This window comes from Cydia splendana, chromosome 14, assembly GCF_910591565.1.
Source record: "Cydia splendana chromosome 14, ilCydSple1.2, whole genome shotgun sequence".
NCBI classification, from domain to species: domain Eukaryota; kingdom Metazoa; phylum Arthropoda; class Insecta; order Lepidoptera; family Tortricidae; genus Cydia; species Cydia splendana.
The window spans coordinates 13776948-13796412 of NC_085973.1; the positions used below are offsets into that span (position 1 = coordinate 13776948).

The 19465-nt window shown below is 35.8% G+C and overlaps 3 protein-coding genes across 3 annotated transcripts in view; 1 reads left to right on the forward strand and 2 right to left on the reverse strand.

Moving 5' to 3' along the window:
* Positions 1-19465, forward strand: part of LOC134796759 (brachyurin-like) — a 519833-nt gene that overhangs the window by 421195 nt on the left and 79173 nt on the right. The gene's annotated exons all lie outside the window — the stretch shown is intronic.
* The window catches only part of LOC134796701 (semaphorin-2A), a 415353-nt gene that overhangs the window by 327048 nt on the left and 68840 nt on the right, over positions 1-19465 (reverse strand). The window lies entirely within an intron of this gene.
* LOC134796909 (meso-2,3-butanediol dehydrogenase-like) lies at positions 1060-1916 on the reverse strand. Its single transcript, XM_063769108.1, has one exon. It carries the CDS (start codon positions 1865-1867, stop codon positions 1103-1105), a length of 765 nt encoding a protein of 254 aa, XP_063625178.1. The 5' UTR covers positions 1868-1916; the 3' UTR covers positions 1060-1102.

Here is a 19465-nt window from a genome sequence, read left to right on the forward strand (position 1 = left end):
GTTTTCCTTAGCATCTTGTCTCTGTTTAGCTACTGTACGTTTGGCCAACTTTTTAGCCTGAAAGAGGATACGAGGTATAATTATAATTTTCATTTAATAACCAAAAACCTACTGTTACTTACACGACGCATCCTTTACCATTGAGATTGATCAAATTGCATAAATGTATGGCCACGTCCTAAAGATATGGCCATTTACTTGTAAATACCATTTTTTGTTTAATAAAAGTCTACTTACTTACGTCAAACATGTAAGTAGGTACATTTAAGAATATACTTAATACACAAACATGCTCTGTTCCACTATTTCTTTGTGTACGAAATATACGAGAAACTAGATAACAAAAATGTGGCCCAAAACATGAAATTGAAACGTGGGTACGTGTTTTATTAAAGTGATACATCGTGATACAACACGAGTTATCGCGCCGCTCGCTCTTGTACCCCGTGTTACTCCTCATTTGCGTCCACCGACACCGTACGTTTAGCTTTACGTACCAGCTCTGTCCGCCACACGAAATTAAAACTAATGGCACAAGCAACACGGACTAAATTATAAAGGCAGTGTTAGTTGTTGGCCTATTTATGTTGGGCTTTATTTCCTGCCTTACACGCGTTCATTCTTGTAAGGTTCTTACCGTCTAGCTTTTGCAGAGAATAGTATTTATGTCTGAAGTTGTGTCCTAAGTTTGTTGGGAGCTGATTCACTAAACCTCTACGTGTGCGTTGTGTATAATAATTATAATGAATGCACTCCAAGTTGTACTGTTGTGCTCTGTTCGGATTTTGCTTATACTTTATTTTTATTATTTTTACAGAACAGCAGTTTAAGAGTCGAGTCATAGGATATTTATCAATAATTTTTATAAAACGTCACCTTTGATGCAAATAATAATTTGACAAATCAACATTTTATAATATATTTCAACGTAAAAAGATTATCATTTATTAACAATACATTTTTGGAAAATTAAATTTGATCTATTTATTTTACTCAGATTTTTAACTAAAACAATTCCAAATTTTTACCTGTATGAAATAGTTTAAATTAATGTCCCAAATTTAAAACAAAATTACATTAAAAATTATCACGTAACGCGCTATCACATAAGTGTTTCACCATTATCTATTACGTAAACTGTGCCGGTGATACTGCGCGCACGATCGCTGGCTAGATACACAATCAGGTCAGCCACCTCCCCTGGTTCCGCCATTTTACCCAGCGGATAGCTCTTATCACGAGCCGCATACAGTTGTTCCACTTCTTCTTTGCTGAATCCGGCGTTCTGTGCGAACGGAGTCCTGGTACCTCCAGGATTGACGGAACATACTCTAACTCCGTCACGCGCAAGCTCCAAAGCCACACACTTCGTCAGCTGATCAAGCGCAGCTTTAGAAATGCAATAAGGCAAGTAATCAGCATCTTTGATAGGCTTGAAAGCAGCAACGCTCGAGACGTTCACAATACATCCCTTGGTTTTCACAAGATGAGGTGTAGCAAGACTGGTTAATATGTATACCGATCTCACGTTCACAGCCATGACGGTATCATAAGGCTCAACGCCATCACGAATGCTGCCGCGCATTCCGACTGCAGCATTATTCACAAGCACGTCAATTTTCTCAAACGTTTCAATAGTCTTCGTCACTATTCTCTTTACATCGTCATCGCTGCTTAACTCCGCTCGAACAACCAACGGTTTGATTCCATTTTCGGCTTCACATTTCGCCGCTACGTCGTTGAGTAGTTGCTCGTTTCTTGCGACCAGGACGAGGGTGGCAGATTGTTTGGCGAACAGGAAGGCGGCAGCTGCGCCGATACCGGAACTCGCGCCAGTAATCACGACGACCTTATTCTTGAAGTCCATCGTCGGGGACGCCGCACTGCAGACTGATCGAGCTCCGAATGTTTATGTACAAACAAACTGTGGCCTCGAAAGCTGAATGTCGAACGCAGTGAAGGGAAACTGATTAGATAATAGTGTTGATAGTTTTTTATGATGTTCGTTAATGATGTCGTTAGGACATAAACAATTATTTGGTAGTAAAAAGGATTATTTATTACAGTATTTTTCCCTTCGTTTAATTAGTATCTCATTAGGTACCTATGCAGTAAAGTCGACTAATTATTTTTATATCTCGTCATCAAGTTTGAAATTAGAAAGATAGATTAATGAGATACTGCTGATTTAGATGTGATTCACTAAGAGATCTAAATCTGAAATTCTGAACCTTATTCAAATGTTAATAATCTTAATTTGTTAATTCGTTTTTTTTAATAGGTAAATCCACCGCATGTATTTTATACCAAAGTGCTCACGAGTTTCCTCATAATAATGAGGATGTGGAAAGGTGATCCAAATTAATCTCCATAATGGAAGTTCACGGAAGAATTTTTAATTAAATTTTATAGAATCAAAAGAGTGGTTTTGAAATAATCTAATGAAGTAATGAGGTTACGAATACCGCGGTTCCGGGCACGTCAGTACCTACCTAACTTTAAACCTGTTTTCATTAGGTAAGTAGGTACTTTTTAGCCGCAGGGAATCGATCGCACTGATGTTTAAGTACTAACAAAGGGACGCATTTAGTACTAACATATAACGTAAAGTATTAATAAGAACTTTAAATGTGATATTACGTATGTATACATACGTTCAAATATAGAATTAGGATGGATACTTACTAAATAAAATTTAACATAGATGTAAAATTAAAACACGATTAACCCTACGTATGTTTTTGTCAAAAATTTGCTACTGAATTAATAACCTCGAGATTGTAACTTACAGTCCAAATTGTGTGATGCGGATTTGGGACAAGGCATACTATGCCTTTAATAACTTTGAAATTGTAACTTACATTCCAAATTGTGTGATCCGGATTCGGGACAAGGCATAATATGCCATATTAATAACCTTGGGATTGTAACTTACAGTCCAAATTGTGTGATGCAGATTCGGGACAAAGCATATAAAAGGTTAATTTATACATTCGACTTTGATATCATAACTATCATAATGATACGGATTCGGCTTTAGCATAGAGTAATAAGTAAAGAAGAGTGGTAACTCCATACATCAGTTATCTTTTATCTTACCAAAACGCGCGTTATTTCGTAGTCGACATCTAACGTAATGTAGTGGAATTATCAGTACCATTTCAGTATTCATCAGTATCCATTTTATATAACGTTACAGCCTGTAAAAGACAAAGGCAATTCACTTCCTTATCGAAGTAACAGTGACATAGAAAACATCAAAAATCTGTTTGTCTCTGTGGTTCAATAAGCAATTTGATAAGCTCCCTCAAACAATACTTATCAGTCTGCCCGCACCCGAAATATGTATTTTAAAACGCGTTATCCATTCAGGATTCGGCTAAACCATTCGTCCCAACTCAGTATCGAGGGTAAAATGTAATGTCGGTCCGAGTCATGCCATTTACATGAATGATTATTCAGGCATAGTTACATCCCGGGCGCACAATCATACGAAAATGCACTTTGAAACTAGGACAATAAGGTTACTTTTAAATTTTGATGGTTCTGAGACCATTTCAAAGTTTATCTGGACCCGCATGGCGGTATTGTTCGTAGTGCCAGCCTATGTTAACACGCGTTGGTCTACATGGCAAACAGAAAATCGAATTTTAGGAAGCGCGTGTTCGGCGAGTGACGGTTAAACCAAATGTGCTTTTTGAAAGATGGGTTACAGTACGCGATTGACGTAACAGAGCAAACAGCGGCGTTATTGCGACACGTTTGAGACTATATTGTCGGTCACTTTGATAAAGGTTTATACATAAACCACTGATTTCATTAACAAAACAAGTTTTGCTGCAAGAACTCATTTATTACTTTATTAGTGTACTTAAGAGGGACGTACAAACCAACACCATTCGGATAAAAATATTAAGTCTAAAAGCCGTACCCAGGGGCTTCATTAGAAAGCAACCGGAAAAACTCCTAGGAGGACAGTAGAGAATTATTTTTTATAGATTAATTGCTGACAATTGACACATTGTGTAGGTATGATTAAATTTTAAAACTCACCAATTGTGTGTTGAGTTTTCTTTGCCGAAAGTATCATTGAGTAGATAGATTGTATTTTTTACCTGTAACAAATTTAAATATTTTTTTTATTAATTTACACCTTTTTAAAACGAAATGCCTTTAAAATACTTACACTACTTTTCTTAAACCATTAATTAAAGTCAATTCAATAACGACTCTCGCATATCGCTGATATTAGCAAGAAAACGCTTAAATCTACGTTTGATTTATAAACAAAAACGCAAAGTTATACAAGCACAGCGGGCTCTCAGCGGGTGGGGACATTCGTAAGTTAGGCCTTTATCATAAATCTTCCCAATGGATCACTCCTCGAGGTGTACCCGTTCTTTACTCGGCGTGTTAGCTTTATTAAATATTGAAGCTTATATATATTTACATGTGTGACTCGTTTATACTTATCCGTTTATCTAAAGGTTATTCAAGATGACTTAGAAGTTAGTAGTAGTTTACTCTATTTCTATTTACATTTGAAAATGTACTTCATAATGTAATTTCATTTCGAATAAAACTCGACTGATATTGGAATATAAATCACACTCGTTTGTTTTTTAGAGATGTTCGACATTTGAATATCATAACCAAATCGTATTCGATGTTATTAATTATTACGCTAGAACAAAATTGCACTGTAATTTTATTTTAACACAACAGTTTATCTTTAATGCTGGCCGGAATTTGCGGTTTTTAATGCATCATAGAGTGTTTATGATATGAGTGTGAATAAAAAATAATAAAAAATATTTTTATAATGTTCTAAATTCAAAATCATTACAATTCCTTTTGGATCCCAGGAACCTAATGAAAAATGCAAATAGCTGAACGCTTTGCTAATCACTTAACAAATTTGTGAAATTTGTTACCCAATTTCAAAGTAATCGTACACAATCAAAGTTGCAGTAAAGACAAGCTGCAAATTAATGCCAGCCCTTAGGATTTGCATATTTAAATGAGGCTTAAAAGTCTTGGGAACCGCAGCTGCGGCAGAAATCAATCAGTAAGCCTTTGGCTGCTGCATGAGGCGGATGTCTGTGTTGGGGATTTGCATAAAATATTGTAGAAAATTTATATTAATTTTACTCAAGTCGTGAATATTTAAGCATTGTAATTTTTGTTTTTGTGTAAATTCGTGTGATGTACTTAGTTATAACACAAACATTTGTAATGTAAAGTTATTACCTTTTTTTGTGAAAAGAAAGTAAGCTAATAAAAAAATAACCCGTTAACCCACTGATTAACAGTCCGCCGGACGGTATCGGCCTGTCAGTTAGGACAAAATTTTGACAGTTCCGAATAACTGACAGGCCGATACCGTCCGGCGGACTGTTAATCAGTGGGCCCCAACATACAAAAAGAAGGAGGAGGAAAAAGCTTTCATTGCTATTCAAGATCAGAAATCCTTGAAGCTCGTACGCAGATTTCAGCTGATATCTGAAGAATTTATATGTATTTTCAATCACATTTTCATCTGCACACAGAGCATACCATCAAATATTGTTGTTTTTTTTTTGCTAATGATATAATGAACTTTTAGGTACTAAGGGAGACGCAGATAAAGCCAGCCAGGGTAAATACCCCTATTCGAATCGCGAGCCATTTAACATTAACCGCATTTTACTAATACGAGTATGCATATACCTACCCTGTGTGACCTTTTAAATTTGTTATCTGCAGTTTACTCTTGGATATGTAGAGATTTTCTCAGAATTTAAATTCGGAATTCGATTTGACGTTAACCATTTTGCATTTCGCCAAGGAATGTACGTGCACGATACGTCAGTATCAAAAGTAGGACTCGGGGCGGCTTCCGCACCGGTGGCGGGAAATCTTTGCGGAAATCTCCGACACAGTTAGCTTAAAACAGTAAGTCAACTGGGCATGCATTCTTTTTGTACTAATTTAGATTAAACATAATGGGACGCAGCTGCGTAACCATTTAACGACCATAGAATTGCTCGTGTCACCGCCGGTACGAAGTTATACGAAGTTTTGTCTTATTTATCAGACTGCGGCGAAATGCGCTGGTTATTATATGTCTTATATATGTATCAGACTATGGCGATTAAAAGGGTACGCATGGACTAAGAATACACGTCCAGAACATAAGGTAATCAAAATCTGTTTTTTTTTTGTCAGGCTTTGTTAACCCAGTCTATCAGGCGTTAATCATACAATAGCTTACAAATGCTTACTAACAACTGCCAATAGCTGAATAAAATCTGCGAGGCTAAATTGATCCTAAACTCTCGTAACTACGCAAGCAGTAATCCAACTGGATTACTGCTTATAGATAATGTATGTACTGCGACGGAAATCTCGGCACCCGATAACATTGAGGAACTTTTTGTGTTTATCTGTTTTGCGGCGTATTAGGATGGAATAGTCGATAAGGCGACGCCAAGTTCCATGCATCTTTTCGACATAGCTCTCACGCCTCTCACGAGATAGATAGATAGATAGATAGAATACTCTTTATTGGCACACCTCAGTAAAAAGATACAAAAGATAAGAACAATTGATTAAATGTAGAGGCAGACAACAGGCGGTCTTATCGCTAAAGAGCGATCTTTTCCAGACAACCTTTAGGTAGCGGAAACAGAGAAATAATCGAAAAAGTAGGTGTTGCAAAAACATTATGGAGCCTACGTTCAACCACACAATCACATTGAATAAACATACACATATACGAAATACAAATAGACATACATATATAAATATATATAAAATAAACCGGGATATAACTAAAAATATGACAGCAACATGTCAGCCACAGAGTAACAATAACTATGTATGTACTATACAAAAACTAGGGGAGAGATTAATAATGCACGAGATAGGGATATTACAAAAAACTGCGAAAACTTCTATTTTATATCGCCTATTTTTATTAAAGACTTCTGTCTTATTATACTGTAAGTTAGTGATATTTGTAATTATTTTAAAAGTTACATGGCCAATTGAAAAATGTTTGTACCTTGATTACTGTCAACCCTTTGCCCACAAAACACAATATTATGTCCAGTAAGTCGATGTAAGAACTATATTCATCATGCGAAAGCAAAGCAAGCGGCAGAGCAGGAGTCCATCCATCAGGCTCGGGCCCTATGACAAGAGGGCTTTCTTTTCATGAATATTTACAACCCTGTTTATGCCCCAGACCGAGTTCGAAAAAATATGTCTTAACTCGATTCGCTTTTTAACTTGGCGAGCTAAAATATTAATAGCTTCCGAGGAGCACCCGTTTGTTTACGGACTAATAAAATAAATGGACCGTGGCTTCAGTTATGTCTTTTTCGAAATCTCGGGTAGAATTCTCAACATTCATACTGGAAATTGCAAATATTACAATTGTATACCACAATATACATTTTACCGTTAGTTAGTCAAATTGACACACAGATTAGGTTTCAATTTTAAATACAGAAGTTATTATTAAATAAACAATTTAATTCTAATCACAATTGGTCAAAATTGCTGCCAATGTGACACGCAAATATCTAATAACAAAACTGTAAGGGCCAGTGCAGTGGAGAGAAAAAGACATAGAATTTTAAAATCATTTTTCGTAATAAAATGGAAATAATTGTCATATTGCTGGTCTAGATTCCTAGTTTTTGTCCGAACCGAGTAGTAGGTATCACCTCACCTAGAGGAAATTCAATAACTTTGACATACGAGAACAAATATACCTCCGTCACGACTAAAAGGCAGTCTCACATTTTCTGAGAGCTGTCAATATGTTTACCAAAAATTCTTTGACAAAAGACGGCCTTTGTTACTCGGCACTTTTTGTTTTGCCCAACTTCTTTGATCAATCATGACAAATTGTGTTTTGTTTTAAGAGCGCCCGTAATGTTGTCTGACAGTTGTGTTCTAAAAGTTCGCTTTGTGGAGACAAACGAAGAAGTTTAAAAATAGATGGTCCTTCATTCAGGAGAAAAAGTGATGTCGATAACGACAAATTAAATAACTTACGGATATAAATAAATCTGTAATTTATTTAACATCTTAGAATGATTTGCATTTTAGCAACATGTACTCGATCAAATATACAGGTAATCATTGGAAAGGTAATGAGCTCTAACTATGTTATGTGCATCAATTTTAGAACTATGTCCAATTGTCCATAAATGCGATGCAATTAAGTAACAGCCTATTAAAGCATGCACAGTTGAAATTAAGTTAGGCACTGTTTGTTAAACGAACTGTGAAACCATGCCCCTATTGCCAATTACAACTATGTTTGAACTCTGTGTTATTTACTCTAAACAGATTATTTCATGTCACGTGTCCTTCAAGTTGAACAATATTTCACGTCGCCTCAAGAAAGCGAACGCCTTGGAGGCCGGGAAAATATGGCGCGCAATAAAAATGTCAAGTCAAGTCATCAGAATGGAAAGCTTGAGGCGTTTTGTCGCCAGATGCGGCACTGAATCAATGAAAAACTGTTTTCTTGCGTGCCCCACATAGGCGATATATCAGGACGCGCTGCCCGATCCTTCTCGAAGGTAGAAAAACTTTGCGAGATCGTAATAATAGCTTTTGTTATGTTTGTTGACGGGACAAATGCTGATCCGTGCACCTGCTTGCCGTGACGGGGAATACGGGTATTTTGTTGTGAATTTATCTTTTCATCACACTTGCTCGGAAAAGATGTATTTACACGTAGGGCTTGCGGGCGGGAAATTGAATTTTTCGCCCTAGGGCGGAAAAAATCTTTTCCGAGCAAGTGTGATGAAAAACACTTATTTACACGTAGGGCTTGCGGGCGGGAAATTGAAATTTTCGCCCTAGGGCGGAAAAGTGTTTTATACAGAAGTTTGTTTTTATTAATTCTCCTTTTTTTCCTTACAAGTGTGATGAAAAACATTGTGTGTGCCACGGGCGGTAAAGAAATTCCGAACTCGTGAACATTTTAAGCCCTCGCTTCGCGTCGGGCTTAAAATTGACACTCGTTCGTAATTTCTTATTTCCCGCCCTTAATACACAATGTACTATTCCGGCACTAAATCAAACTCCGACCCTGCAATTTCGACTGTATTACGCTATTGTAACGTCGCACCGTTACTCACTCTGATGGAAATCGATGAAAACATCGAGTACGTTTCGGAGCTACAAAGGCGTGCCGCTATGTAAACAGAAAACCGTTAATTTAATCTACTGTTCAGTACTGATTGTTTATTTAGGTTCACATATATGTAGTCTTACTTTAACCATTATTACAGGGAATTTGTTGAGACTAAATAAAAAAACTCAGAAAGGCCAGTCTCGGAAAGCGTAATAAAATTATACACATTGAATTTGTATCTTCTAAAACAATATTTTGATGAAAGAACCTTATGTTTCCTTATTATCTATTAAATTTAATTAATTCCTCAAACGACCTTACATGAATCACGCATCAAACTTTATAATATAATACAATACAACTACTAATTATTGCACGCCAATTACAAAAGAAACGGTGCGTAGAAACTAAGCAAATAAATGAAACTGTGGTAGACAACAGGTGACCAAATGAAGAGCTAGTGTTTTTCACCTAGATAAATATTCACACCTTAGCGGACCCCACATCAAAACAAGGAAACGACTGACTTCCTATCGACTGCCATGTTACACACAATATTTTAAAGAGGCGTTGTTCAGAACAATGAGTTCAGAACAGTTTTCATGTCGGAAGTGGCATTACACTGAACATTAGCCGGGCCGATAAGGCGCCGACACAAATTGGAGCCAGCACGCGACCGCTGCCATCGCATTAGCCCAGCGATCATGACTTTATGAACCCAATTTTTGAGATTGGGCTATGTGCGGAGACGTTAACGAATTTACTAAATCTGATCATCATCTTCCTGGCGTTTTCCCGGCTTTTTGCCACGGCTTAGCCTAGGGTCTGCTTGGCAATCCCAAGAATTAGCGTAGGCACTAGTTTTTACGAAAACAACTGCCATCTGACCTCCCAATCCAGAGAAGACACTAAGCCTCCAACTACTAGTAACTGATAAATATCAAATCTATTATCGTACATACCTAACTAAGTTCCGAAAAACTCATTAGTATGAACCAGGAACCCGCGACTTCCGGGTTGAAAGTCACACGGCCTTACCGTTAGGCTACCAACGCTTGATTACTTTTATTGACGCTTGATTATTTGATTTAAATTTACGAAATCTGATAAGTATCACAACTTATTGACCTTAACCATCCTTAACCTGTTCTTCGATGCTTAAAGGATAAGATGCTCAGTTGTTCGGACATCGCGACAAGCCAGAGGAAATCAAGATCCGCCGCAACTGCTGACTATTAGATACAACACAGTGTGCATAAGTACCCAAGAAACGAATACAAACTTTAGAGGAACTGGGTTGGGTGAGTAAAAGACTCCGTTGACTGGTAATCTTAGACTAATTTATTCCATTATAACTAAGCGTTTTATACATCATTGTTATCTTGACATCACATCTCTAATCTGCGGCGATACGTACATTATCTCAACTGGTTCAACGCGTGCTCCAACCTATACTAAGTTATCGACACGCGCTGATTATATTTTGCTGACCGCCATACAAACAATAGTTAAATAACGTTTATAAGCTACTAAAACATGACCCAGAAGTCAGAAGCAGTAGGTCGATGCGGCTTGAATGGGATGATAGATAGATAAACCGATGCTTGACACCATTGCAGAAGTGGGGTGTAAATTCCCGGCACGACAAATGCATCGCGAGCTGCAATTTATGCTTTCCTGCGGCGGTTAGGTATAAATTGTTTCGTAATATAAATTTCCCAAGTAAATTCTGTTTCGGAGTTCCGAAACCCAGTTTAGTTTGTAACTGGCTTATTGTTTGACAATGTGTTCCTATTTAAATAGGTAAATTCTAAACAGCATAGGTATCTGTTGTGTAGTGAAACTAGAGTCGTATTTAGAAACGTCCAATATGATACAGTCAGTAGCAGAAGTTGCTAAGCGGGCCAGGTGTTCAAAATGATCTTGGCTACTTTATTTAAGAGAATATATAAGGGCGTGTCAAGGTAATGTTGAACACCTCGCCCGCTTAGCAACTTTTGCTGCTGACTGTACCAACTTGTTTTTAATATTAATAGGTTTCGCTTGCAGGCTATTTAAAACACGCCCTGAAATTTAAATGAAACTGCAGTCATATTGTACGTTCGTAAATTTACCATCGCCGTATCAAATAGAATATTACATATTTTAGTAGGTAATCTACAAATAAGCCTCCTTCTCACTTAATCGTTGCCAATACGCTCAATAGTAATATCTCACCAAAAATCCACAAAACTCGCCAAATGTAGAAAAAAAAAACGTTTTGTAGCTGAAAGTGTGCCAGTTATACCGGCGACAGTCCCGTTAACATCTGTTCGTATGTTCCCGTTGCTTATCGCCTAGTGGTGAATCGAATTCTCAAGCAACCAAACAAATTGTGCCTCCAGATTTGTAAAAACTGCCGGTATTCACAGAGCGCTCTTATACTGGTTTGCTTAAAGGATGAAGTAGGTCTCGCTCGGCAAGTGAATACATTGAAACCCCTGTGGTCCCCTGAGAATCCCCAGAAACGCCTCGGGTTCATTCCGCTCCGCGTTTATCTGTAAGCAATCAAACAAACGCCGAGATAATGACATTACAAGTTACGTCAGCTTTCCATATATCTTTGCGAGTACCTATCGAATTTGCTAAATTACTTTTACGAAAATTTTAAACATGTGATGGTAAACATTATGAGAGAAGTAGCATACATACATGTAGGCCTAATACGAGGAAATACTGCACTTGATTTATACTAATTTAAATGACCTGCTTGGAGCTAATATATTATTATGTATAGGTTTGAGATTGTGTGTTTTAATTGCTTAACTTTTGTTAGCTAGCACTATCGTTATTATTGAAGTAGACGTCGATTAGCATTATTATTTTACGTCAAGACGTTCAATTTTAAAAAAAAGGAACATTATAATTTTTGGAAAAGTAAGACACTTTTTGTGTCAGTAATTATTTTAAGTCAACCATTGTATAGTAAGGAATAGATAATTAAACAAACAAACAAACAAACAAAATTTACTTTATTCATGTAGGCCTAGCAACAAGCTCTTATGAATTAAAATGAATGACTATTAATACAAATAATTAAACATAGTTTTAACAAAATGTACCTACCTATTTTATAGAATGTGTGATTCTGTTTAATAATAAATATAATTTTTGGTTAATCTCCCTTAAATTAAGTAAAATTATGTATGCCATGATTTATTAATAAAATTCAGCTTTTTGTTTAGCTTATTATTATAAATATTAAATAATCCATAGACTAGTAAAACGTATTTTTATTTGAAGTAAATGTCCAGTCCACCTCGAGTAGAGTGTCCTGTAGAGTATCTAACGTTTAACTCGAAGACTTTAAAATTTTACGACTATTTACCCTCTTATGACATGAGGGTGCGAAGAAGAGATAAGGAGGCATTCGCGCCATAAAGGGGTTAAAAAGTATATCACGCAAAGACTGGTTTTATGGAGTTCGCAAGTTCGCATAACACGATATTTGAATACAAATTAGTAAAATTATAATAGGTATATCTTGCACGCCTGATGGGTTGAAATTATAACGCCCGACGATAGTTTCATGATTAGTGAAATAATAGGTTATTTAGGATATAGCTTGTGTTAAAAAAACGTTAATTTAACATTACAACATGCAATTGTTGTTTAGATGCGTGCATATGGGGTTTGTCTCTTTATCAGAATTAATTGGGGTTGGTTTATTATATTACTGGCCTTAACATATTATGGTATAGAATTATTTACGCATTTATGTGAGATTTGGTAATGAGCAACAAATGATTATATAAAATAAATTGGCAAATTTTAAACTAGCTATCTTTTTTGTTATTCTAATACTTACGGCTCGATTCGGAAAATGAATTAGATTTCTACGCGATTCTGGAGGTCCTCTTGAACGATTTCGACAAGTTATGACTTAGATATCCAAGTCACATCTAGTCGATATCTAATGTAGATCTAGTTGATCTCTAAATCGTCTCAAAATCTTGTGATTATCTAGAAATCCGAATAGGCCAGTTAATCTATGTATAAATCATTGCGAACGCCACCTACCTAGGTAACTGAGTTTACTTTTATTTTGACATTTTAGTCGAGGTAAAATACAATCTTTCTCTTAACTGTTACGAAAAATCATCTGAACAGAGTTTTTGCTCCAAAGCGAGACAGACCTAGTACGTGCTACGACCACCGCTACGAAACGATTTGCGGAGTACAAAGCAGTCAATATCGTTATCAAAACATGCAGGCAATATCCAAACACATTTGAACACAATCTTAACACAAATCCTTCTCAAATAAACGATTACATACCTAAGTGTATATCAAACACAGAGTCTCATCATCCTATACAAACTATGCAGCATTTCAAATCGAGCACGATTATGCTTGCTCAGCCCGTCTTGTCTGTGATGTACGTTGTCATAATAGTAATGTGGACTCAGCCTTCTGCCTCTCAGTCGCAACTTAGATAAATTCGGCAGAGGACAATATTGTAATAATATAGGTACAGGATGGAACATTTCTAGAGACCGAGCTGAAAGGAAAGTGTTATCTAGGTGATCTACAATCGAATTATTATAATCGTAAAGCTGGATTAAAAAGTAAAACAAAATCATTAAAATGAAATATTTTTATATCAGTGACTACCCTACAAAGTTATTTACTTACATTTTAAATTGACACATGTTATGTCATTCAGTAGGATCTACTTGTTAGAGTTGAAACATACAGATTTTCGCACTAAAGTTTAACAAACTGTATCTCAAAAATGGTTAGAAATATTAACATGATTAATCAGTAAAAAATAAAGTATGTAGCCTAAAGAATTATCCGTTTGCGTAAAAGTCCTTCGTTATGTTCCACCGGATATACTAGGGTTATTAATTACTAAGAATATATTATTATTGAGAGTGTGTAAGTGTGTAATTGGCAACATAAATGCATGAGATTTAATTAAAATTTTCTTATATTATCAAGCGTAATTGCTCAGTGATCACTGCATATTTTATGCAACTCTTTTATTAATTAATTTGAATACATCTTTTCGTTTAAAGTCGTTAACGTTTCTTTCGGGCAGATTCTGGGGACCAGTTGTATAATATTAAATAACTAACATTAGTTACGTTCACGCGAATGCGAAAATAATAAAAAAATGCCTTTAACACATTCAGCGCCAAGAACCCGACTGTCGGGTACGCTGTTCGTAGCGACTACGCGCTCCATTCGGCGAAGACGCTACGAGCGTAACTTGTAGCACTTAGTGGCAATGAATGTGTTAAATGTTCACTGAAGCTTACGCACCTCATAGTGATAAACGTGATAAATAGCACCACGCCACTGTCCTTGTAGGTACATTTATTTTTCACTACTCATATAGTCACCCATTTCTAATTACTACTCTGACAATCCCCAATATGGACGGCAGGCGTCCACTATAATTAATAAACTGTGGTAATTACTTTCCACAAAACCCTTATTGTGTTGGCATAAGGCTCATTATCTTCGTATTGCGTCGCGCAATAAAAGACGGATACCATTAGAGCACCAAGCTCCGATGTCACGTCGTGGAATTCGATCGATAGCTTAACATTTTTGTTCCTAAGGTGCTTTGGGGTGATATTGGAGCATTTTTCGTATCCTCTGAGGTAAATTAGGTTAACCTTTTATTATTATAACAGAGAGGCGGACTAACAAAAAAACTTGTCCCCTAGTTAAATAACCAAACCAGGCCGCTGTACGGCGCCACAAGTTTGTGCTCACTGAATTGTCAAACCTCAACTTTTGACAACCAGAGCTTTCATGGCTTTATTTATGTATGGGCCACTAGTTGCCTTAAATAAAGATTTTCATTTCATCATTTCATTTATTCATAAACGCTTATCAAATCTAACAAACCGTTGACAATCGTTCGTCCCTATTTGTCAAAAAAAATTGAGGTTACTTATGAATAAATAAGGAGGTAAGTTCCTGGTAGTATTTTTACAAAATAACTTTTTTTGGAACACAATTTTTGAAATTGCCCCGAAGCACCTCAATGACAATCCGGTAAATATCACATCTATGACAGCCGATATTACTTTCCTTGACTGCTGTAATGAAATCGTTTACAATGTCAATATATAAATTTCTGTTTGTGTAGGACTGATTGCTTGAAATATCGACAATATTCCTTCATTTCTGATAAATAGCAGTTATAATGATATTGGATCCAATTGTGTCTGAAACGGTATGTCTCGACTTTCGGATACTTGGCTTTTATATATCTTGTTATTGAGGCTAATAAAACGTTCTTTTAGAGTAATATACTATAAAGATGCTCAATATTGTTAATCCAAGAAATCAAAACCAATTTGATTTTAAACTTCAATAACATTCATAGTACGGTAGGTTTATCATTAATAATACATATTTTTGTCGTATATGCGCGCACTGACTAACAGGCCTATTCGGATTTCGAGATAATCACAAGATCTTGAGGCGATTTAGAGATCAACTAGATCTACATTAGATATCGACTAGGTGTGACTTGGATATCTAAGTCATAACTTGTCGAAATCGTTCAAGAGGACCTCCAGAATCGCGGAAACGTCAAATTTGACATATCTATCTTACAAATATCTTTAAATTATCTGTATCGTAACTTGTTGAAGTCTAGTAGAAATCTAATTCATTTTCCGAATCGAGCCGATAATATATGTAATTCGCATTCGCATCGCATGTTTGTGACAAAATTATCGCACGACAAAAAATCGTAGTGTATATCAGTACGTCTACCACCAGTTTTTACATTGACATAACGCTCACGTTTACGTAATTTACTTTCTGTACATCTCGGTTGCACTAATATGCGAGTACGAGCGAGATGCATAGAAAGTAAGTTACGTAGACGTGAGCGTATATATGTCAATGTCAAAACTGATGGTAGACGTACTAGGTATATCTTACGCTGAGCGCTAGCGTAAGATATACCCTGATATTTAGGTATATTTATTTCGTTATTTACATAAAAAATATTCAGAATATTAAAATCACACATGAATCATTGTACATATATGCTGTATGAATAAGTTTTACAATGTAAATTTATTCGATACCTACTTGTCAGAAAGTGACTGGTTTTATCTACGGAGATAACTACATACGTAGGTAGGTGTATTCAGAATTCGTTTATATAAAACGAATTTATATGTGTGTGTGTGTGTGTATTCAATAATAGCCATATGTGGTATTATCTATGAAAAGGGACCTTATTGTCGATGGCGCTTACGACACTAACATCGATCAGCACTAAACGTAGTAGTTTAAAATTGGTGATTCTGGCCCATTTTAGTTATTTTGATTTCCAATTTAGCAATTAAGTTTCTTTGATTACCACCACCATATTTACAGACTTTTACAAGGATTTCATGCATTATTTTCTAGTATGTATAAGTCCTTGAACTACGTTATTGCTTGTCAGAAACACGACGGCTCATTATTTTCTCGATAGAATCTTAAGTTGAAAACATGCCTAACACTGTCTTTATTTCCTTATGTTAGAAGTACTAGGACGAAAATGTATATGAAACTTACTTCAGTCGATAGCTTTTAAGTAAATCTTCATTATTGCTTGTCCTTTTATCGATACGTTAATTTTTTCATTCATCATTTGATGAATTCAACATTTTGCCTACTAAATTACACCCTACGCGGCAATACCTTGCGCCTATTCCTCACGCCAGTACGCCCGTGACCACTGTCAGCGTCGGACCTGTGCTAGTTTAGCGGACGTTTCATAAAATGGGTAATCACAGTATAAATATGCAAATATGTTATACACACAATGTTTTTCAACATACTTACGAAGAAAAGCAAAATAATTCTTAAATACGGTGACATTTCAGACATTCGTCCGTCATATTGTCATTTTATAACAAGTTGGGCAGCAAAGGCACACACCCATCTAACCAATCCGGAATTCAGTCACGATTGATAAATTGTGTAAACATATTTTAAAAGGCTATAAAATTAATCAAATTGAATAATTTAGACTGGTCACATTTTTGTAAAAATCGATTTCTACTGGCAAAACATATTACTTTTTGGCAACCGGGTTTTTTAACCTAATTAGACCCCGCTGAATCCGAATTTGCCGGTTGCTTGATCAAATTCTTGACTGGAAGTGAGATATTTGATATTAAAGGTCCCTTTTTTTAGTTTTTCGTAAATAACTCGTAAACGGTGGCCAATATAAAAAAAATTTGTAAACATTAATAATCTACACAAAATTTTCAATAAAAAAGATTTAGTACATTTTTAGCAGGGATCAATATTTAAAAAGATAATAAAGAGGGAAAGTTAATTATAATAAATTCTAAGGTTCCTTGTTTTTATTTTTTCGTTAATAATTTGAAAAGTATGACTCATAGCAAAAACAAATTTTAGACATAAATAATAAACATAAAATTTCCTACAAGAAACATGTAGAACACTTTTCGCTAGGATCAATATTTAAAAAGACAAAGCAGCCGGTAAGTTAATTACAATCAATTTTAAAGTCCCTTTTTAGTTTTTTGTAAATAACTCGGAAACGGTGTCCCATAGCAAAATAGGTTTTTACGAATAAATAATCTACATAAAATTTTCTGCAAAAAACATCTGAACACTTTTCTCTAGGATCAATATTTAAAACGATATTAAAGGAAGAAAGTTCATTACAATCAATTCACATGTCACTTTTTTTTGTTTTTAGGGTCCCGTACCTCAAAAGGAAAAAACGGAACCCTTATAGGATCACTCATGTGACTGTCTGTCTGTCTGTCCGTCTGTCACAGCCCATTTTCTTCAAAAGTACTGGACCAATTAAGTTGAAATTTGGTACACACATGTAAATTCGTGACCCAAAGACGGACATCTTACGTAAACAAATGAATTTTAAACATGGAGGCCACTTTTTAGCCAAGGGGGGTTAATTAACATTAAGAACCTATTTTGCTATGGGCCACCGTTTACGAGTCATTTACGAAAAACTTAAAATAGGGACCTGGAAATTGATTATAATTAACTTACCCCCTTTAATACCTCATTAAATATTGATCGTAGCGAAAAAGTGTACAAAACCTTTTTTGTGGACAATTTTATGTTCAATATTTATGTATAATTTTTTTTGCAACGGGGGAACCGTTTACGAGTTGTTTACGAAAAAAAAGCGACCTGTGAACTGATTGTGATTAACTTTCTTCCTTTAATATCGTTTTAAATATTGATCCTAGAGAAAAGTGTTCAGATGTTTTTTGCAGAAAATTTATGGAGATTATTTATTCATAAAAACCTATTTTGCTATGGGACACCGTTTAAGAGTTATTTCCAAAACCTAAAAAGGGACTTTAAAATTGATTGTAATTAACTTACCGGCTGCTATGTTGTTCGGTACTTTTGTATATGTACGCACAAATACTACGTATTTTCTTTTCATTATTTTTAAATCGGTTAATACTTTAATCGACTAGCATATTCCAAAACGGGATACGCCTGCAACGGAACGCTTTTTTGAAAGCGCGCAACACTGGAAGCTCGAGTGTTGCCATATACACATTCCTAACGATATCAAAATCGAAAACGCCGCCGCTGACAGCTCGCTCCGTAAGCTTGAGCCATATAAAAACCAAAATCAAAGATCAAAGTGTTCAGCACAAATAGAAGAAGTCTAGCGACGCTAGCCTATGAGATTACTACATTCATCATCGAAGGACAGGGGCCCCTGGGTAGCGGTATCCACGTCACACACCAGGTTAGTCCCAAATTCTGGATTATGCTAGTCTAGATATCAAATTATTCAACATAATTGTGTTCGAGCCGGATATTACTATCTGGTATCGTTGTATACTTAATATTTGTGCTGTACAATAGTAATTTCAAGTAAATTCCTTTGTCTTTGTTCGTAAGCTTGCGAGAACCTACCTCCGCTTACAATTATAAATATCGAGTTTCCGACAACGTCGTGCGATATTTCTCAAAAATACTGATACGTACAGTTAGATCTCAACGAGATCATTCTAAGTATATATAGTTTCATATGGTTTTGAGCACTATTTGCGAAATTACATACGTCTTTATTTCCGATAACCGGGCGGTAGTTCCATACAACGGCGCGCGAGGGATCATTTGCCTAGTTGTAATAGGTCTAAATATAATTTGTCGCAACGCATTTCGTTATTTTGTACAACGTACATTACATTACATTTAGTATTTACGTACTTAAGTGTAATTTTAAGGTTCAGGTATAACGTACCGGAAAACCAAGTTATCGTTTGCTGTCACAATTACAGTATCGAATAAACT